The following is a 22,248-nucleotide window of genomic DNA, read 5'->3' on the forward strand; positions in this document are numbered from 1 at the left end:
GGGCTTTGCCGCTGATTGGCCAAGGGAGCTGCCCATCTCTCCGAGCACCCGCCTTCCCCTTTACTTGCGCCGCCAAATACGCACCGCTCCCCGCCCCCGCTTTCCCTATCTGTGTGTGTGAGGCGCGGATTGGCTAACGCCCCGCCGCTCACCCCTCCCCACCAGTCAGCGTCGGCCCCTCCTCTTTCCCCACTCACCCGTCTCCAGCACAGGAAACACCCCGCTAGATCGCGGCCAGCCCGGTGCTGCCGCCGGCCTCCATTGGCCCGCTGCGCTGCCGATCTGCCGGAGTCCCGCCTCCCCTAGACTCCGCGCCGCAAAGCCCGCCTCCCCACCAACTCCGCCCGCTTATTGGGTCGCTGGGGAAGGGCCGCGGTTCTCTATTCGCTCGCCCTCCCGCCACTCCGGCTCCCCGCCCGGCCGGCTCCGCGCTGCCCCCCTCGCCCCTCACGCCTGGGCGCCGGGGGCTCCTCCTGCCGCCGGCCGGGGCTCCGCCCCCGCCTCCCTCCCGGCGCGCGCCCCCGCCCTCCGCGGGGTCACGTGATGTTTTCGCCGCGGTGCCGCCGAGGCCGCCTGCGTGAGTGCGAGTAGCCGGACGCGCCGCGGCTGCCGGGAGGGCGCGGACGGGGGCGGCGGGCGGGCGCACAGGCACTGCCTGCTCCCCATGCACGGGCCGCTTCCCCGGTGAGGGCGGATTCCCGCTGCCCGCTCTGGACCCCTTCCCCGGCGCTCCGGACCCTGCCTGGCCCCTAAGATGGCGAGTGGGATGAATGGCCCGGGCGGCGGCGGCGGCGGCGGCGCGGCGGCCGGGGGCGGCGAGGAGGAGCCGGGCCCCCGCCACCCGGGAGGCGGAGCCGCGCCTCAGCAGGAGCCCGGCGTGCCCGGCGCGGCGGCGGGCGAGGGGGAGACGGCGGCGGGCGAGGGCGGGCGCTGCCCGTCCCCCCAGCCCCACCACCTGCTGCTGCTGCTGCGGCGCTCGCCCAGCGCCTCGCTCTGCCCGGCGCCGGAGGCCGCTCCCGCAGCGGCCCGAGTCGCCCCCGCCGTGGGCCGCGGCGGGCAGCCCCTCCCGGCGGGCCGCGGCGTCCAGGCGGCCGCCGGGGAGGACGTGAGGAAGTGCGGGTACCTGCGCAAGCAGAAGCACGGGCACAAGCGCTACTTCGTGCTGCGGGCCGAGAGCCACCTGGCCCCTGCCCGGCTGGAGTACTACGACAGCGAGAAGAAGTTCAAGAGCAGCCAGCGGGCGGCGGGGGCCGGCGGGGCCGCCTCTCTCTGCTGCCCCCCGCCCAAGCGGGTCATCCCCCTGTACCAGTGCTTCACCGTCAGCCGGCGGGCGGACGCCAAGCACAAGCACATCATCGCCTTGTACACCAAGGACGAGTACTTCGCCATGGTGGCAGAGAACGAGGCCGAGCAGGAGGCCTGGTACCAGGCGATCAGCGAGCTCATGAGCCAGAGCAAGAGGGGCTTCTTGGAGCAGGAGGACCAGGCTGATCAGCAGGTGGACGAGGACGATGAGCACTATGGGGCTGCCCTGAGGCCCGGCACTGTCTTCAAGGAGGTGTGGCAGGTCAACGTTAAGCCCAAAGGGTTGGGGCAAACGAAAAACCTCACTGGGGTGTACAGGTTGTGCCTCTCCAGCAAAGCCATCCACCTTGTCAAGCTGAACTCGGAGGTGCCCTCTGTCCACTTGCAGCTGATGAATATTCGCCGCTGCGGACACTCGGAGAACTTCTTCTTCATTGAAGTGGGCAGGTCTGCTTCCATTGGACCTGGAGAGCTCTGGATGCAAGTGGATGATTCAGTGGTTGCCCAGAATATGCATGAGACTTTTCTGGACACCATGAAAGCTCTAAAGGCCTTTGCAGAGTTCAGGCCCCGAAGCAAGAGCCAGTCTTCTGGTGGTGGTAGCGGTACCAATCCCATCTCCTTCATCACCACCAGGAGGCACTTGGGCAACCTGCCCCCCAGCCAGACGGGCCTGCAGAGACGATCTAGAACTGAGAGCATTGCTGGAGGGACTCCTCCTACCACCAAAAGCAACAACTCCTATCGCTTCAGAACATCCAGTGAAGGAGAAGGAACCATGACTAGACCTTTTAGGTCAGTGACTGGGAGTCTAATCCACCTGAATACCGCAAGGATGAATTTGGGCCGGCAAGAAGGGAGCGGAAGGTACGTGAGAGCTGCTTTCAGCTCATCTTACCACACCAGGTCTGCTTCGCTGCCCGTTTCTCATTTTCCCTCCACTACGAGTCCCATCAGCGTTTCTTCCAGTAGTGGCCATGGCTCTGCTTCGGACATGTTGACCAGGCCTTCTAGCTCATCCGTTTGTGGTTCCCCAAGTGACGGGGGATTTATCTCTTCTGATGAATATGGCTCCAGCCCTGGTGATTTCAGGTACTTTCGAGTCAGGAGTAATACACCAGATTCCCTGGGAAACACGCCGCCCATCAGAGAGGAGAACTGCCTGAGCGAGTATATGTCCATGAGCAAGCAGCAGGCAGACGATAGCTCAAGAGACGATTATATGGAGGCTGAAAAGTGCTTCAGGAAAAGAACTTACTCTCTAACAAAGCCAGCTTCTGTCGCGGTGCAGCAGAAGACGACACAAACTACAGCTTCGTTAGATGAAGATTCTGCAGGAAGCCATGGGCGATTACTTTACTCTGAAACACCAAAATTGAAAGATAACTATGAATTGGAGTACAGTGACACCAACCTTGACTCTGTGTGCAACCAAAGTAGGAGTAAAGCCAGGGATGATGGGTACATGCCAATGATGCCAGGAGTTGCATCTTCGCTATCCAGCAACAGCGATTATTTGCCGATGACTCCCAAAAGTATGTCTGTTCCGAAGCAGATTAACAATTCATGGTCACCGTCTCAGGTTGACTCCAGAGGATATATGATGATGTTTCCAAAGGCCAGCTCTTCACCTGTACGAAGTCCGTTAACTGGATTTATTTCTAAAGGAAGTAATGAGAAGATCACAAACAATGAGTATATGGATATGTCACCTGGTAATTCGGCTCCAAAGCACCCCAGTGATTCAAATTACATTCACGCTACTTCTGTTTCCAAAGGTTTCAGTTCATATTTTTCTTTGCCCCGAAGCTTTAAGGCATTATCAGGACAAAATGGTGACCACAGTGAGTATGTTCCAATGTCTTCACCTGGAAAATTCTTGTATGGTGGACCAGAAAATGTAAAAGGGGTCAGCAGTGAAGTTCTGGCTAACGGCATCTCTAAATCGCCGGTGGTGAAAGGTTCGGAGGAAGGACTTGTTCAGAACAGGGCTACTAGGCCCACAAGACTCCCCTTAGGTACGAGAGGGAGTAATACTATCCCAAGAATGTATGATCGTACAGTTCCACCTGAGCCAGCGAGTCCTGGGGAATACATAAATATTGATTTTAACGAAAAGGCAAGTAATACACCGTATTCCTTATCTGCAGAAGGATCGCCATCATCTCTAGGCTCGAGCAGCGACCACAGACAGTCTCCACTTTCTGATTACATGAGTGTTGACCTGGATGTACAGTCACCGAAAGCGGCGAAGGAACTGTCCAACTCTCTAACAGATATTTCCATTTATGCAAGTTCCAGTATTCCTAGAAACCAACCCAATCCTGACTATGCGAGGCTTTCGTTTGGTACGGCATGTGTCAGCACCTCAAGTAACAGGACTGATGACTACACGGAGATGACATTCAACATGGCAGCAACGCCACCGCAGCCGTTTTCTGCCGAATCCAACGATGGTATAAAGATAGAGAGCCCTTCTTCCATAGTGAATCGACTGTGCATTGTTGATCGATACGCCGGTAGCAGTAGCTTCTCTGTTCCTGGCACCGAACCTCCTACGGGACCGAAAGTGATTCGAGCCGATCCTCAAGGCAGGAGGAGACACAGCTCCGAAACGTTCTCTTCTGCTGGGACTGTGACAACCTCCTCCTCTTTCTTTACTGACAGTAGCAAAAGACACAGCTCTGCCTCATTTGACAATGTTTGGTTAAAACCAGATGAAAACATTTCTGATGGTCAGGAAAGCAAAATGTCCAGGGATACCTCAACTGGATTTCAGAATGGCTTAAACTACATCGCTTTGAATTTACGCGATGACCCCATAAGCTGTGAGGCAAGTACTACAGCGCCAACTTGCCATCTCCAAAATGGTACTTCAGGTTTGGACGGTGGAGCTTACGTGAGCATAGATTTCAGCAGATCCGATGGGCTGAAGTGTAACGCTGCGAGAAAAGGTTTGTAACTTCAAAAGCACTTTCCTTTCATGCTTGCTTAACTGTAGGAATTAAGTTCTCAGTACTAAAATGCGGTCTTCAGAGTGGGGTAAATATTTTTATGATCTGTGGTACTCTAGTACTCTTAATGCAATATCTTAACAGCTGAACAAAGATGAAAAGGAACCTGGTCCTTGGCCTAAAGGATTTATGTGACTCTTGTAGGCAGTTAGAGTTATTATCAAACTGTCATCTGCCTTGTGTTTTTATAAAATAATCTTGCTAGTATAAACATTAATCTTATATCGCGAATTCTTGTCCTGAGGTTATGGTAACTCTTTTCTTCCCTTTGCTTTTGTTTTCCCCTTCTTCCCTTCTTACAACTAGATGACACTTTGCTGTTTTTCAATTAGCTTGGTATTTTGTAATTTGTGTCAGAGATAGGGAAAGCTGAAAATTGCTAAATTGGGTTTAAACATTAAAATTTGGGGCTTAGATCTGTTTGTTTCAATGGCTGTAGGTGAAATGCATGTTTTGGGGTTTTTCATGTCCAAATCTGCCCACATTTATTTAGTTGAATCTTAGGTGACCAGAACTCATTGTTTCTCCCCTGGAGGTTTGGTGTGTTCTGGTTGAGCCCTTCCCTCCAAAGGATGCCGTGTCCTCTGGAGCAGCCGGGGGCTCCTGCGGACCATGCCCCCACCTTTACCCCTCGCTGGTGGCCCAGGGCTTAGCTTAACCCTTCCTTGCTGTACAGAGGGATCTGTCTTCTGGGTAGCAGGTGAGGAACACCTGTAGTAGAGGAGGAGCAGGCTCTGAGTGGTGTCTTCCAGGTCTGAAACTTTGGAGGGGAGGCTGTGAGCTTTCTTGTGAGCAGCGGCCCGACCAAACCTGAGGTCACGCTCTTTGAGGTGTGCATAAAAAATAAAAGCATTGGGGGTGAGGAGGAAGAATATGGGCAAGAGGAGGGACGCCCCTACTCAAGTGTTAAGGTTTTTGCTCTCATGGTGGGAGCAAAAAAATAGGAATTAGCTGTTGGTATTTGGCTGTGCACTGACTGAACAGCAGTGTTTGTGCAGGCACTGCATTGCACTGTGACTTTGGAATTCTAATCCTTGTTTTGGTGTTAGTGACCCACTGAACTCCTTACAGGAATTCACCCGCCCAGATAGAAAACCGCGTGTGTTGGAAATGGTGTTTTCCTCTCTTTGCAAATGTGTGTGTAGTCAATAATTGATGAGTACTAAGAGGAAATATTTAATCGCTGTTGGACATTGATATTTGTCTACTTCTCTGTCAACAGAGAAAGCAGTAAAGAGGCAGGCTACTACTGGCTTTTATATTTTTAATTACCATCTTAAACACTGAAATGATAGGGTATTTTTTCTAGTTTCACTTTAAAACTAAGTGTCTAAAGGCGGAAGGTACTGCAGGAGCTTAAAATTGTGTGGAAGGTCTAAGCCTGACTCAGCTCGCATGCCATTCGAAGTCTGGCAGCACCGCTCGGGGCTGCTCAGAAACCTGTGTTTTGCCTCAGTGGTTTTTTTCCTCTGCTTTGTTTTGTTGGTTGGAATCAAATTTAGAAGACGTCGAAGGTTGCCAGTCCAAGAAGTGCTTTTTTTCCAGAGTTAGTCTTTTGGCACTTCAGAGATGTGTCTGCTAAATCAGAGTCACACCGATTGCCGTGGCCGGTTGTAGTTGTGGGGGTTGGTTGGTTGGTTTGTTTGTTAAACCACCTTCCAAACCAGCAGAATTCCTACTTGATCTTAGTCCCCTCATATGACTGTGATCTGTTTTAAAATAAACTTATTACTTATTTGCTTTTGGCTGTACTGTAAATATTACACTTAAAATGTTTTTCAAGAGATAGTGTGTTTAGAAATTGTATTTATTTAAACATTTTACTTACTACTACTGCTGCAAAGTCCCTAGAGCCCTGAGCTTGGGGTTTTCCCTGCTCTGTCACAAGTTGCGGAGGGGCAGGAGACCTAGAGCTGCTGGTTTTTGCTGTGAAGATTTCTGGAAGTTAAGCGTACACTAAAATGAAGTGAAAAAACTCTGTGCATGAAACCATGGGCATTGGCAGGAAGTTAACCATAAGAATAGTAAGAGCTTAGGTTGGTGGTTTCTTTCTAGCCCTAAAAAGAAAAACAAAATTATAAAGCGCTGCTCCAAAACAAGGCCTAGGAGTTGTCTATAAAGACAGGATGAAATATTTCTGGTATATAATAGGAGGGCAAGTGGGGTGTGGACTTGGTCTACTCGTAGGTGGCTCACAGAGGGGTGAACAGATTTTGAAACAGTCCAGGCTAAAAGTAGCTCGCCAAACTTGCATACAGTGTTGTAAATCGGTGCTGTATGTCGTTTGCTTAGTAATGACTTAAAATTCTTGATCACGAAGGTACCAGTTTTCATTCACGTAGTAAATTAGTTCTCTGAGCTATAGCATGCATCATTTGAGAAGTCTGTATTCCTGAAACAGCTTATCAGTTTCTACAGCAGTAAAGCGTTTCCTGTGATATTTTAAAAGTTTTTCTGTAATCCAGAAAATCACTTTCACATTCCTTTGGAATAGTGAAAATAAAGCCTCATGTTTAAACCTCTTGTATCCTGAAGAGGTGCAGTGTGCCTCTGTGTAATTGATATCTTTAATGCTTTCAGAGAGTTTTAGCAGAACCCAGTGCTGTCTTTTCTTTCCCCTCTCCATCCCAATCTTTTGGTCTTTTTGCCTGAAAAACGCTCTGTGATTTGACCTATTCTTAAGGAAAATATTTTGCAGATGTTTACCCTTTACTTCCTAGAAAGAAGCTATCCCATATTTAATACATTCTATCAGGTAGAGAACTTCACCTCTTCTCCATGAACTGCAGTTTTACTGAATGGAAAACACACTTCTTTGCTTTTTTGTTTTAAATAGGCCTGACTTGTTATTAAACTTTCATTTTTAGGTTTGGGCAAAATTGATCCCAGGTTGAACGCATGTTGATAATGATGCTAAAAAGAGTATAAAGTTCTGATTTTTAGTGCTTGAAGTGTAAGGAGGTCATTAGGAAAACAGTTTCATCACAAAATTGTTACACAATATTGAAGCAAGCGGTTTGCAGTTCTGATTACATGAATCTGAGTCATGAAATTTTGTGCTAGGAGTACAGAACACTAAAGCTACTTCAAACAGGGCTTAGCTAATGTATACCCTGTTATTGGACCTTGCAGAAACTGAGGAGGATAATGAGAATGGGGCGGTAATAAACTGTATAATACAGGTTTCTTCAGACTTAATTAGAAATATTAAACCTGCAAAGATACACTGGACTCCAAAACCAAAACAGCCTCTTCAGAGTAAATGTAATGTTCAGCTTAATATCGACCCACCTATTTTACACCCAGTCTTTAATCTTATCTCTACCTGATACTCTAACATTATGTTAAGATATTATTTCAGAAGTTCTCTAAAGTGCAGGATTGTAATTTAAATGTTCCTCACCTTTTTAATCTTGTCCTGTGCTAGACGGGCAGGAGTGCTGTGTGCGCCTTGGGGAGCTGAGAGGAGCAACCGCTGCAGCTGTAAAGCGTGACTTGTGTTCTGAATTGTCCACAGCCTTTATGGTAACTTGTGTATTTCAAATGCAAAATCTTGAAGGATACAACGAACAATATACACTTTGAGAAATTTGGAAGCTGGAAGTTTTAGCTATTGCTAATGTAGTAAACAGTTTACGGGATACCAGGCAAACAAATGCCCGTTTTGGGTTTCAGACTAGTGGTGTTTAAAAGTTTCCTTCAAACTGATGCTCTTTTGTATTGGTGGAATACTTAAGGCGTGGGACCATTTAAAAATATCTTGAAGAGCCCGATTGAAGCACATCTGAAAGCTGCTATGTGTCCTACATCTTTGAAATAATGCCGGGATAATAATTATAAGAAAAAAACAAAACAAACCCCAAACCCCCACATTTCACTCTTGCTGTAGCAGATGCTGCTTGAACAGTCTTGAGTGACGTAGAGCTCTGCTTAAGAATACCCAGGGAATCCTCCCGGGCGGTATTAGAGCTGCTGAAAGCAGAGCGGGGTTTTGCCGTGCGGTGGGGAGTGAGCTCATGGTGACATTCGTGACCAAGAACCAGCTGGGTTTTGCTTGTCCTTGGGTGAGAAAGTGAGACGAGCAAGTTTCCCTGACACGGAGAGGGAGCGCGCACTTGTAGCCGGTGTTGAAATACTTCGGAAATCAGCTTTCCAGACTCTATAGCTGAAGCTTATGGTTGCATATGTCTTTTGGAATCTAAAACTTTCTGCTTGTAGCCGTCTTGTAGGTTAAGGCAGCGCCGCAGGACACAGGGAGCTGTGGGAGAAATCAGTCCTCATTTTAAGTGCCCTTTTTTTATTCCTTTTTTAACTCTTGGCTGAAATCCTGAATGCAGGATTACCCTTGGAGTTTCCTCTCTCTAAATTCACATTTTCCCTCCTCCCCGGCTGTCTGAGGGCCCCTTGTTCCCCGGCGGGTGGGGGCAGCAGGAGGTGTGCGGTAACTCCCTCCTTCCAGCCCAGGATTACTGGGGTGGTTTGTCACTGCCTACTTCTTAGGCTTTATTTGTATGTCCAGCAGCGTGGTGGCAGTAGGTAGAGTTGGGGTTTGTTTATTTTTCTCTGTATAGGCTCTTTTTTTTTTATTTGTGAAAGGATCTTTAATAAGTTTATTTCATCTCAATTGCTGGGGGGAGGGTTTATACCTTGAGGTTTTGGATGGCACTAAAAAGAGCTTATAGTACCATGTTGTACCTCGGTGTGTGTCTGTGCGCTGTTTGTGTGTCTGTGGTGCTCCCGAAAGCACGCTGAATGGTGTCCAGTATGTTGATTGCGCTAACAAGTTTGTTTTGCTGATTCAAAGCAGGAAACAAACTGTACAATTTTATTTTAAGTACTGTTGTGATGGAATGTGGCGTTCTTCAACCCAAAGGAAGTGCTAAACCCGAAGGAGTGATAAATCTGAAAGGCAGGTGAGAGAGAGAGAGGCAAGTTTTCTGGAGCCTAAGGATGTATTATTACTGCTGTTTTGTTGTAAAAATGTGGCATTATCTTATGACTCATCCTTAAACAGTACATAATGACTTGGCTGGAGAGCCGTCCTATGGCCCACCCTGCAAAATTGTTGTTTGACTTTTTTTTTCCACGTTTAGCTTTTGCAGATTAACAATAATCCAGTGAGCAAGTTGCCCCGCTGTCTAGCAGGTTACAGCAATGGCATGGGGACAAGGAAAAAGTATGTTCTCGTTTTAATCAAGCCCTGCATCTCTGTAAAGGTCACTCAGCTTAGGGATGGCTTCCGTGTGGTTGAGAGCCTTGATCAATGGGGATTTGTGACATACCTGAGGACAGTGGGAAGACAAAGGTAAACTAGCCTGACTCTTCAAAGGCATTTCAGAGGGGTTGCTGAGTATCTAATCTAAATGATCTTGAACATAAAAGTGTTTGGATTCTGAAGATTTTGCTTCAGATGTAATATTACCCCAAAAGCAGCAGTGTCATAGACTATTAGCAAGAATTTTCTGCTCTGGTTAAGTCACGAGCTGTATCTTAAGGGGCAAAAGTTGCTTGTTTCAAACCAGTATCTTTTGCTGTTAATGTAGCTGTGTGGTTGGGTGCTAACAATTCAGGCTGCTTGTGTGTGCGTGTACATGTGTGCTGCGTGCCAGTGATTTGAGAGTTAAGCGTAAGCTCTACACTTTTTTTGATCTCCCGAGAAGAAAGGGTTTTGGAAGAGATGGCTTATACTGAAATTGAGATAGTTAAGATTTGGCTTTAATTCCAAGGTGGTGATACAACTTAATGTGACTCAAGAAAATGGAAAACTTTCACTTTACTACTAAAAGGTGAATAGTGCATGTGTTCACTGTATAGCTTGTGTATATAATGAACTTATGTAAATATCAAACTGAATTATTATTTAGGGCGTAAGATAGGTAAGTATAGTGTTTCCTGTTTGCTAGGGCATGAAAGGCTCATAAAGATGCTGCCTGCTTGTAGAGAGGTTTCCCTTTTAGTGGAATGACTGAGAGTATCAAAGTGTTTCTTTTCTTTTTCTGAAAATCATGAGAAATAATACCAAAAGGTGTGCAAGAAACCTGGTAAATTTGCTTCTAATTTTGTTAGGTCACTAAAGAATATGTTCCTTCCCCAGGGAGCAGTGCGGTTCTGTTCCTGCGCATGGCAAGCCAGCTTGCTTTAGCGTTTAGGGCTGAACAGCTGAATTTGCAGTGTAACTTTTTTGGATGCTGGATAGGCTGAGCTTGAATTATTTTTTGGGAGCTGGTGCTTGTTTTCACACAGATCTCTTAGGCTACCGGGAGTTTGGAGAGTTCTTCTGACAGTGAAGCAGATGCAGCGTTAGATAAATGAGAAGCTATTGCATATTAGATCAAGAAAAACTGTTAATGTGAGCCACGTGGTACCCTGTTGGTATGAAAACCCTCTTTAAGCTATTGACAGGTGTTGCTGCCGCTTTTGTGGCACCTTATCGACTATTGAGCTGAAATGGCCAAGAGAAACCTGGAAATGGTACGGAAAGGCTTCTCCTCAGGGCTGGGCACCTTTGCTTTGCTGGTCCAAGGGAACGGAGCCTGTTTGCAGGGGTTGGCTGAGGACGTTCTTCAGCACCAGCTGGGTGCAGGGAAAAACATCCATCAACACAGATGAAGGAACGTGCTTTAAGTTAGTTTAAACCAATAATGTTTTGTAAGCCTAAACCAATATGGGTTAGGGGGGCAAAAAGATACTGTTTGCTGTATGTTTGTTTTGTTTGTTTGTTTTTATTTAGTCTTGTTAGAAACAATTGAAAGCTGTTTGGGTTTTCAGTAGTAACATACACTGTTGACTTCAAACTTCCAGAATATTTGCTTTTTCTGATGGGAGACGCTTTGGGAGGTAGTTGCCCTCTATATTTAACTCTGTGGTGTTTTTTCGGGGGGGATGGGTTGTTTGTTTTTAGAACACATTGCTTTTAAATTGCAGATTGTGTTGAACAGGAAATCAGTTAGAAATGAGTTGAAAAAATGAACAGACTTGATCCTGAGGTACTTCAGACACTATTACAACACTGAGTCTGTTAATGAAAGCTTGTAGCTCCAGATGTGATCTCTGCTCGTTGTGTAGAACCTGACCAGGTCGGCAGGATGAAGGTCTCTTCCACCATGCCACACATGTAAACATGTTGGTCCCTGCCCTCAGGAGCTTACAATTTAAAAGATGAAACTGAAGAGATGGATGAAACTTAATGTGCTGGGGTGGAGAGTAAGATAAGGATCAAGGCTGCTGCCAGGGGCAGAGTGAAGATAAGAGCTGGCCTGGCAGAGATAAAAGGCTGCGGGAGGGGAGGCTGGTAGAGGCGCTTGGGAGGGTATGCACACACGGCAGGGAGCGATGGAAGGTAGCGAGCTATAAATACAGTGGTTGCAATGGTTTAAATGACTTGAAAAGGATGAGGTAAATGTCAGAACACTGGCCAGGATATTAATCTTGGTAAGAGGAATGTGGGCCAACATGTATCTCCGAGTTAGGAGCGTGTCCCAATGTTTACTTCTCCCTTTTAGCTGTGGAATGTGATGATATGTAGTTTTTCCTTTTCCCTTTCTGTAAGTCAGTTTTCCTGCGGCTGTGTGACTGATGTGTTTGGTGGCAGCAGGGGCGCAGGAGTGCGTACCAGAGCCCAGCATCGCCCATGCAGCATCCCTCGGCAGTTACCGTCACATGGACCTGCATCCTCTGTTCTTTGTGAGGCTTTGCTCCAGAAGCAGCTTGCATGATGGAGCTGCCTTGACAACTGGTTCCTTCTTGGTTTTGGAGGGCCTTTTTAGGTGGCATCTCTGGGACTCGGGCCGTCTTCTAGCGCTGGGGAGGAGGCAGTGGTGTGTCACCTTTAGGGTTTGTAGCCGGCATGGTCAGGAGTGTTTGCAGTCCAGCTCTGAACAGGGAGGTCTGGCCGGCACCTGATTGTCACCGCTGCGGCGCTCTGCAGAAGCTGCAGTGCCAAACCATAGCTTGGACAGGAGAAAGTTAATTTATTTGTGCGTCGGTAGATCAGGTTGAACAGACACTGTGGTGGTTGCGGGGGAGTCTGGAAGTGGTGGCAGCAGGGAGTCTTGATTCACCGTTGAGGTTACAAGGGATTGAAATATTAATGTTGGCATGTTCCGCAAGGTAAACACTAAACAAGAGTTGCACACTGTTGATTAAAACTTGTGTGTAGCCACGGTTTAACTAACTCTGCCCATTGTGAGCTCCTGGGCTGCTCCTGGCAGCTGGAGGCCCCGTCCTTGGCTCGTGTGCATGTGCTGTGATTTGAAAAGACCTCGTTTCACCTGTGCAATGGAATCTGAACCCTTATTCCTCCCCTGCATAGGCCAGGGGTTTGGGTATCCTAATACTAAAGCAGACATAGTGTGATAATCAGGAAATATAAAAAATTGCTGTGTGCCACTGCTGTGAGTGGAAGTAGGTAGTGGCTGATGGCAAAGTACTTTTTTTGTGCAGGCATGCGTGGGCAAAAGGGATGGGAGACGAGGGCGTAACTCTCTGAGTATGTGGCCGTGTGGTAACTTTTTGTCTTTTGACAGTCATTTATGGTGATGGAGGTGAAAGAAAAAGGCAGTGCTGCATGCTTTCAGACGTCAGTGGCTAAAGGGGTTGGGAAGAGCAAAGGGATGAATTAGAACATGTGAAAACTTCTGTAGAAAGGAAATACCAGGAAAGGTGATTTGAAGGGTGGGGAGCTGTTTCATTAGTCATGAGTGACACTGTCCTTTCTCTGAGTTGTGTTTATAAGAGTTGTGTTGCTCACCCAAACCCAAGACCTGTGCCTGCAAGCAGACACCACCCAGCAGAGGAAGAGCAGGGCAGGCGTAAGTAATAATGCCACACAAACATACACCCAGCGCCTTTTTTTTTTTTATTAGTATTTATTTTTTCAGCTTGGGGGGTTTCCTGAGCCTGATGCAGTTTGTGTGTTTTATAATCCTCCACGGATCTCTAACCCAAGTGCTTCTCCAATCTCTTTTTGATGCGGTGTGAACTCCTTGTATCCACAGCAGCCCGTGGGACACGCTGCATGCAGAGGTGTCTCCATGTTTTGGACCCTGCTCCATGCTGACTTGTTTTGGCAGCCCCTGGTTTGTGTATTGGGAGAGATAAGGACCCCTATCATTTCTCTCCATGCCCTCAGGGTTGTGTAGATGCTGTATCCTCCTCTGCCATGCGCTTGGCCGGTGTCCTGTCAGTGGCTCCTTGTACTGCACGCAGCAAGGACCTGTGGTATAATATATTCTTTTAAATTTCCTGATGGCATCCTAATACACGCAGGCGGAAAGCTCCATGTTACCTGGCTGTCCCTTGCCGGGAAGCTGTTTCACACCTTTCCCGAGTTTTTCTGCACTACTCAAACTCTTGCAGTTATCCCAAGCCCCCTTTGAAGGAGGGCACAGAGCCGCGTGTGCTGTTCTGCACCGGATTTGGCGCAGCTGTTGTCTTTCCTATTTATTTCCTGACAGTTTTTCCCATCTAGTTTATGGCTGGAGCGCAGGCAGGAAAGATATTCCGCACTATTGGCACTTCACGTCACGAGAGCGGGGTGAACTGTAGCAGGTGCTATTGCCAGAAGCCACACAAACAAGATATATATATATATATATATATATAAGATATATATTTATTTTGGCTAAAGATGCTCCTGCAGTTTAGGAGGTCAGCGGTGGTATCTTACACACTTGCCATGAGTGCTTTTGAAAAAGAACAACTTTTTTTGAACTTCTATGTGTTTTTTGAGGGGAAAGGAGTTAATATAGTGAGACAACACTGACAATTGTAATAGGAGTTTAGTTTAAAAACAACAAACAACCGAAAAACCAAACCTAAAAAACTCCTGGCAACTTCTTGTCAAGCAGTCCGGTGCAATGTGAGTTGGCGTTGTGGCCATAGGAATAGTTCTAGGAATAGTATCAGTAGAAGAGATGAGATGAGGGAGCGTAAGGCCTTCCTGGAAACAACGCTACGCTTTATTACAAGAGAAAAGCCACTATTGCAAAAGATAAGGCGTTTCTGCAAAGGGAATTAAAATGATCTTAAAGCCTGGGAGGGTTTGTTGGTTTTTTTTAGCTCGTGAAATTGCGAAGCACTGAGAATAGTGGAACCACATTTTAAACAAATTATTGTGGATGAAGATTATTTGTGAGGGTAACTTTGTCTTCCAGATTTTAGAAATACAGCTTGAGGAGGAATCTCATTTCCTGGGATGTGTTGTTACTAGTCGCTGTGTTTAGTTTATCCAATGAAAACTGGGCCCTAAAAGGTGGGGGTTTTAAAACAAATTTTGCTGCTTTTTTGCTTGTGGAAAGTCATGAATATATTTTAAACCCACAATATTCCTTAGTTCCATTTGAGCATCATTAGTTTGTTGTTGAGAGAAGAAAGTCCATGAAATCTGTACTTAGTGGTAAGCGTGTAGTTTAACCCATTTCCCAAAGAAGGATGTTGTTCTGTGTCGGGGCCTCGTTTGGGTGTCCCAGGTGCAGTAATTGCGTGTGCAGTGGCCACAGCAAAGGTTTTTGTGATTTGTATTCGCAGACATGGTGTCTGTGTGTGCAAATTAAGAAGGAATTCTGCTTTTCTCAAATAACACCACTCGACTCTAGCAAGGTCTAAAGCTACACCATTAAAATAAGAACTTGAAGAAATAGGACAATGACATAGGGTCCTAACGATGTATTTGGAAAGATGTGGGGCAAGAAAAAAGATTATATCTTGATTTGTGAAGAATGTATTTGGGCAAATCGCCTCCCTCCTCCTGACCTGTGTGCCCGGTAGGAGGCTTGAAATGTAATGCTCTTGGACGTGCTCGTTGCGTCCTGGGGTTGCGCTGGGGTTCGGTGCTTTCCTGAACTACAGGAATGTTGTGTATGACCATGGGCACGAGAAAATCTAGGGCTGTGCTGCTTTTGATCTGCACAAGTGGGATTAACTCCCATTTCCCCCTAACCTGAAGTTCAGGAAATGGAGAACTTCAGGGGTGTTCTCCAGAAAGCTTTAAGCGTAGTCTTTGACATGGAGATTTTAATCATTTAATTATCTTAAATTAATATCTTCTGCAAGCAAAGCTTTTATCCTTTTAGGAATCGGTTACAGAATTATGTCAGTAGAAGCCTTTCCTGCAAAAACAGCTATTATTTAGAGTGGATTTCTTTGAGAGGACATTTCTGGTATGTTCTTAAAACCTCTCGGTTTGTTTCAAAGTGGCCTGATTTGTATGACCTGAATAATTCAGATGCAGGAAATGAAGTGTAAATTGGATATATTCTCATCTGATACTTTTTCAAATGGAACACACTGGATTTGCAATCTAATGAATTAAAACTAATCTAATTCTCTGCCCCTAATTTTTATAAAGCTGTAGATTCTGTTGCATAGAAACCTTGCAGAGCACTTTCTCAGTGTGTTCCTCAATTTCAAACAGAACATTTTTTAGCAGTGGCACACTGCTATTTTATCTTAAATATTTGCCCTCTTGGTTTCTCTCCTGCCCTTGCGATCCTTTTCCTGTCTCTGATTGTTCCTCAGAAAGACTCGACCAGCTGTGTGTAGTTTTACAATCTGATCCTGTCTTAAACTGATGAATTTAAATAGAATTGTGTAATGGAGAGAACATTGTTTTAATTTCCTAAACTTTGCATATATATTTTAGGAGGCGATCTGTGAAAATGTTTGGATGCTTTCTGGACTCGTTTTCCATATTAAATGTTCATAGGAAGTTGCATTTGTATTGTTGTCAACATTCTGAAGCAGTACAGTTTAATTTTGAATCAAAGCTGAAGCTTTTGTTTAGGAGTTGTTAGCAGAGGCAAAGTTTGAATGAGCAGAAGGCTGCTGTGAAAACTATTGGAATAGTGCATTTCTGGGCACTTTTTTTTGAGTGCAGGTTTTTGCTGCTTGTTTTGTTGTGATGATCAGTTATCAGATATTTTTCTTCGGAAGGCTGAGCAGACTTTCCTGGAAGAGCTTGTGACAGTCCAGGGAGAGCAGCGTGTTTACAGGGCGAGTGGAGGATGTCTGAGATACCTTGTCGTGTCTATCTGGCCGGCGAGCTGCATGTGGTGGTGTTGGTGTTCTGAGAAGCGGAGGGCCGGTGTGCCGCCCTGCGAGCCTCCTTCTGCTCTGCCCAGCCACGTCGCACCTCACCAGCTCTTCTCCTTGCAGAAGTGGTTCCATCCCTTTCTCTGACAGCTTCCTTTAGTGTTCAGTGTTGAGTCAGATAGGTTTGTATGGTATCCATAGCACAATGCTAATCTGGTTTTTAATGTTGATTGGCAGTTCTCATTTTTGTGCTGCTAACATAGGAAATTGTTGGCTGATGAATCTTATGTTATGCAAACTTGAAATAAGATCATCCAGCTTCCCAGAAGCTGTGTCGTGTTCTTGGAGCACCTCATGTCCTCCGTTAATTTACCTTCACCTACTGACGAGTCAAAAGATGGAAGATCAGGTGTGGAGAGAAGAGCCAACAAGGAGCTTAAAGTGTGAGCACATATGTGTCTCTCAAATATATCTGTATCTATATATGCGTAAATGCTTGATGCTTTTATCCCAAAAAAGAGCTGGTGACTCAGGGCGTCAGCCCCCTGTACTGCTCCAGCTGCAGTATGGACGTTTTCAGCTTTAGCAAGGGGATTAGAGAAGCGGTGACAACCACTAACTCCCTGTCTGAAAGACTCAAGGCTTTATGAGGCTGTTATCAGCTTGTAGGTAATGTTGACATGAAACTCCCTATTGTTTATTTACAGTTCCCACAATTCTGTTTTAACGTAAAAATGACAGAGGTTTATAATCACGGGGAGAAGGGGGGACAGATTGGTGGGACATGGTGTAAGAAGCAAAGAGGCTGGGGAAGGGGGGCACCACGGGACGGTCCTGAGCTTGCCTTTGCGCTGGTTTCAACCTGTGTTGTAGCCCGGACTTCCAGGGGGTTTATAAGCTGTAGTGAGGGTGAGCTGAGGATACTTTCTCCTGGTTTTCTTCCACTTCAGTGTGTGTTAGTCTGGCTCTGGCCGGAGTTAGCGGTGAGCTTGCTTTGGAGTCGGTTCTCGCGCTGCCTCCCCGGTTGTGCCAGGCTTGTTCAAAGAATCAAAGAGTTGAGCAGGTTTGTTTCTCTTAAGCTCTCCCCCTTGCCCTCCAAGTATCTTAAATGTAATTTGGTGTAAGTTTATGAAAGTTCTCAAAAAGTTTTAGTTACAAATACCGAGTCCTGCCACATGGGGATTGTCCGATGCAAATGACTGGGCCTTTGCTCTTTTAAATGTTTCGGGGATATGCTTGGAGAGATTAGAATAACTCGTCCAGCAGCTTTCAGGTGTGCCTTGTGTGTTAGGCGTGGAGGAAAAATGTCCTGACAAAAGCAGAGACAGTTTTTGAAGTTCCTTTTATGTAACCTCATAGGTCCACAGCAAGGAAAGGGTGGCAGGATGTTAATTTTTACTGTGGATAAGTTGAATATAGAAGTCTTAATTGTTCCAACATTTGACTTGCATGCACCGTTGAGGTGCGATTCATTGCCAGCTCTGGGGTGCATTTTCATTCTTTTGGTCCTACAGCGAAACAATGATTTTCTGAAGAGGAAAAAATAATAGCTTCATTTGGCTTTTGTGAAAACAAAGGCATCGCTAACCACATCACGCTCTGTGTGTAACGAGCAATAGCTTTTTGTAGCGATCTTATGTCTGTGAAATAATACAAATGGAGATTCTTGAGTTGTGGGTGTATTTTGGATGTCTCTTCCTTGAATTGTGGAAAACCAAGTTACTTTATTTTTTAAATCGCTCCGTATTTGAAAAATGAAGCTCGGCAACCCAGACGTGCGTGTGGGTTGTGCAGGATGAAGGGGAGTTTTCTCGGGACCCCTGTCCCGGGGCACTGGTGGGGCCGGGCTGCTCCGGGCAGCTCAGCTTTGTTCTTTTGTTCCTCCTTCTTCTTTTGAAGGGATACTATTTTTAGCTGGTCAGAAATCAGAACTTCTTTAACTTAGGGTGGAGCTGGGCTGTGCATACTTTGATTGGTTATGTAAGTAAACATACAGGTTTGCGTTCATATATATAACGCTTGCTCTTTAGATGGTCACGTTTTCTTCAGCACGTTCCTGTGGTGCAGGCAGTGAAGCACAACGGTGTCTTCACAAGGAGGTTTAGGTGATTTCCTCGTGTCCCTGCAGAAGGGCGCAGGCAGGACCAAGCTCTGAAGCCCCTTCTTTGGTTGCAGCGTGCTGTGCTGCCATCGCTGGCCTTCCGTACCAAGTGTTCCCCGTATCGCAGCAGCTCTCAGCGGCAGCAAGCTGTCCCGGAGCAGTGACAGAGCTTGTGCTGTGTGGCTTTGGGGGGAAAAGCAGACTACATTTCTGTATTGGATCTCTTCTTGCTCTCATTGAGAACCAACAGCTAGCACCTGCTGTGTCCTCCTTCCATGGAGTGTCAGGAAACACGTCCCTGTACCTCAAACCATGAAAGGGTGACCAAAGCCACCTGTCAGCAGAGGACGGTGCCCTCAGCCGTGGCCGAGGGGACAGTCTGGGCCTGCAGACAGTGTGACACAGTGATGTGGCCGATTGTGCTCCTCCAGACTGGAAATGGGTGTTCACGCTGGCTCTGGCAGGAGTGGAAGGGGTTTGTAGTGAGCTGGAAGTGACTTTCCATACTTTCCTCAGTTTGCATTCCCGCCGCTGCAGAAAGTCTTTGCGTCCCCCGCATCAGAGTTCTCCGTGTCAGGAACCTTTTGAGCGGCTCTGACCTTGGCACGTGCAGGGTTCATTTCAGAGCTGGTGCGTTCAGCTTGGAGGTCAACCTCGCTCCACTGTCCATTCCTGCCATGTCACCCCACGGTACCTTCCTCTAACACCAGGTTATAGATCTTTTTCTTTTGCCCTCGTTTTACCAAGCATTTAGTATTCTGCCTTTTGCAGCCAGTTGGAAGGCACTGGTGTTTGCTGTCGGCAGTGCTGTCTGCCATAGCTTTGTGCTTTTGTACCCTGTGCGGCTTTCTTGAAGAAGGGAGAACTGTACTCTGAGGTGCTGCTTATCATAACTAGATTAAGCTTATTCCTGAAAAGCTGAGGACGGGGCTGTCGCGGCTGTTTGGAGCTGGGGCTGCAGGGGAGGTTTGCTCCGCAGCTCGGTGCCGGCTGTGAACGGGAGCGTTTGCCACAAGCCCCGTTGTGTCTGGGTGAGCAGAACCGCTCTGTGCTCATCCTGCTGCCAGCTCACAACAGCCTCCGCACAGCACCCGCCACCCTGGGAGGATCCAGCTCTCGCGGACTTAAATACTGATAGTGAAGCGTCGGAGCTGGGGTTGCGGCGGCTCTTGGGTCCTTGCTTCGGACCTCGTAGCTCTCCCAGTGGCTCGGGACCTCCAAGCCATTGTCATCTGGCAGTGCCGCCTCCCTCTCTGAGGGACCTGTGTTCTGCATCCCGCTGCTGTCACTTCTGCAATGGACAAGCTCCCCGTATTCTCTCACTAGGAAACATTTATTTACACTATGAAGCTTGCTTTTAAAATATCACTGACTTTTTCTTTTTTCCCCCTCTCCTCTCTAGACTGACTGCATGGCCATGGAAACCATTGTTGCGAGAGAAGACTTTTCTGCTGGTAACTCCAGGAACTGTGTGGTGCTTTTGGAAGCAAAGCTCAGCTCCAGCCGGCTACTTTCATTTCCACCAGCACGGACATAGACACCCATCCTTTTAATTATTTTTTTTCATAGACATCAGCTCTCTACAGTTGGATTAATTTGAATTGAGGTTTTTTCATAGCTGTGCTTTGGTGATGGAGTTTGGTCTTTCACGTCATATCTATTTGGGAGGCAGCGCGAGTGCTAATAGGAGACCCCCATGCGCCCCTTTCTTCCTCCTGCCTCTCCCGTTGATTTTTTAACTTATATTCTGAGAAGTCAAAGCTGGTTTCTGATTGTCTGTTTAACATGGGTTTGCTTCTCTGGTACATTAACAAGTGGTTAGCTTAAAACATGTATCGTTTAGAAATATATTGGCAGTTCAGGATTTCTTCAGGTGGCTGGGCTGACCCCGCGGGACTGAACTGCTCTGAGGAACGGAGACCTCTTCTGCTTTTCTTTTGGTTGTATTTTTGGTTAAGGTTTTGCTTTTATGGTACAAGAGGTATTTCTTGATCATAGGCTAGAGTATTTTAAATCAAACGTCTGTCAGAGCTTAATCGGAATTTATTTTTTTGCTCAGAATTTTGCTATGTACAAAGTAGGATTAATGGGCTGGTTGTCTTGTAGATTGTTTTTGTTCTTACCCTCGAGATATTTGTTTATAAATACGAATTGTGCAAAATGAGGTTTTTGTTCATGCGTTCAAATGGAGAACTGCAGAGTCGTATCCAGCGTTTGTGACTTCTGCATTATATTTGTCAGCTGTAGCTTTTTAAAAGGAAACCACCCTAATTGATCTTACTGTCAACCAAAGCCCCATTTTCAATTTGGGACTATTTTTGTTCTTTCTTCCTGGCATCATGGCGAAAAAGTAGAATGTAGGCTCCTCAGTTGTCTTGGTCCCACTTACAGAAATGCCAGCAGTGAGAGTTGGAGATTTTTCAAACAAGCCCTGATTTTTCTACCATTACGTGCTTCGCTCTTGTACTGAGTATTTTTTTTGGCTGGAATTACGTAGGTATCGCACCGCTCTGCTGTTGGCTGCATGGACCGGTGGCTGGGGCTGCCGTGGGACACCAACCTCGAGCGGTACCCGCGTCCCGGCCGGCGTGCGGTACATGGGCACTGTCAGCTGGGATTGTTCGGTGACCTGTACCCAAATCTGTTTTGGAGTAGTGTTAAAATGTACACGTCACTAAAATACGAAGACTTTTTGGTTTTTGGAAACATGGTACTGATCAGTTTACACCGTGTGTAGCGGCAGGAAAACTGTTGCTACCGGGTTTAAAAGCACAGATCTGGTTTTGATTCTGGAAGAGAAGTTGGTACAGTTACTTGTTGCTGCTAAAAATACACTAATTAAAAATAAGACCACTCTTACAGACCAGGATACTGTCTTGCCATATAGCTTTTGTTTGGTCTCATAAATTAATAATGCAATATATAGACAGCTTTTTATAAAGCTTTACATCTTTTTCTAAGAAATCAAAATTTGGATGAAGATAGATCTAAACATTTAATGTGAAAGGAAAAGGTTGTTTTGAAGAAATTTGTTACGTAGTTATTTCATATTAGACCCCTGAGGCTGCCGTTGTACAATATACAGCACTGGTTTAATAAATGCTGAATAAATAAGTAAATGGGTAACCTCAAGTATAGTGGTACAAATACTAATAGGTACGGCATAATAAATATGCAATCTTTTTGAATCTCTTAGTTTACAGCAACTAATTTATTCAGTATTGTGCTGGAAGAACATTTTCAGATGATGTAAAACATATCACTATATATACTACCTTCCAGCTACCCGTTTATGCTGCTGTATAGTACAAAAATACCAATGATAGAACAATGTTTGTCCTGTAAATTTAATTTGATATTGGACAGTTATTGTCTGTACAAACTAAAACATATATGGTTAAAACTGTTCATTATATTTGCTATTTCTGCTTCACAGATCTGTTTTAAAGTTGAGCTGATTGATCTGGCTTTGTCTTCCATTGTAAATATTATGTTGTTTTCTTTGTAAAACACATCGCGTTTGCGGTTTTGGGAGACTGGCTTGAAGCTCTGTATAGTGTTTATATTTATCTGACTTGGCTTTCCATAGAGCTACTTGCAGTAAATACGTGTTCATGTAGCTCCGTGTCTGCGTTTTATTTTTAAATCAGTTTGGGTTGGTTTGGTCGGTCAGAAACGCGTTTCCTCCCGCTTTCCTCTCGCAGTGGTTTCGTCACCCTGTGTCCCCCTGACCATTTGGAGCAGCTTTCAGTGTATCTCAGGGGAGGGACTCCCGGTCTGTACAATTCTCTCTGCCGC

The 22,248-nt window shown here is 46.3% G+C and overlaps 1 protein-coding gene across 1 annotated transcript; it reads left to right on the top strand.

Annotated features, from left to right (window-relative positions):
• The first annotated feature begins 256 nt into the window (after positions 1-256).
• On the top strand, positions 257-22,069 carry LOC102090441 (insulin receptor substrate 2-B-like). The gene is made up of 2 exons (XM_005514659.4): positions 257-4,259; positions 19,853-22,069. The coding sequence occupies exons 1-2, from the start codon at positions 755-757 to the stop codon at positions 19,855-19,857; spliced, it is 3,510 nt and encodes a 1,169-aa protein (XP_005514716.2). The 5' UTR covers positions 257-754; the 3' UTR covers positions 19,858-22,069.
• The last annotated feature ends 179 nt before the right edge of the window (positions 22,070-22,248 follow it).

Source organism: Columba livia, chromosome 12, assembly GCF_036013475.1.
Source record: "Columba livia isolate bColLiv1 breed racing homer chromosome 12, bColLiv1.pat.W.v2, whole genome shotgun sequence".
Classification (NCBI taxonomy): Eukaryota; Metazoa; Chordata; class Aves; order Columbiformes; family Columbidae; genus Columba; species Columba livia.

What these genes read in the sequence shown, in the direction of transcription:
- LOC102090441 (XM_005514659.4), top strand. Translation starts at nt 755, where the DNA reads ATGGCGAGTGGGATGAATGGCCCGGGCGGCGGCGGCGGCGGCGGCGCG.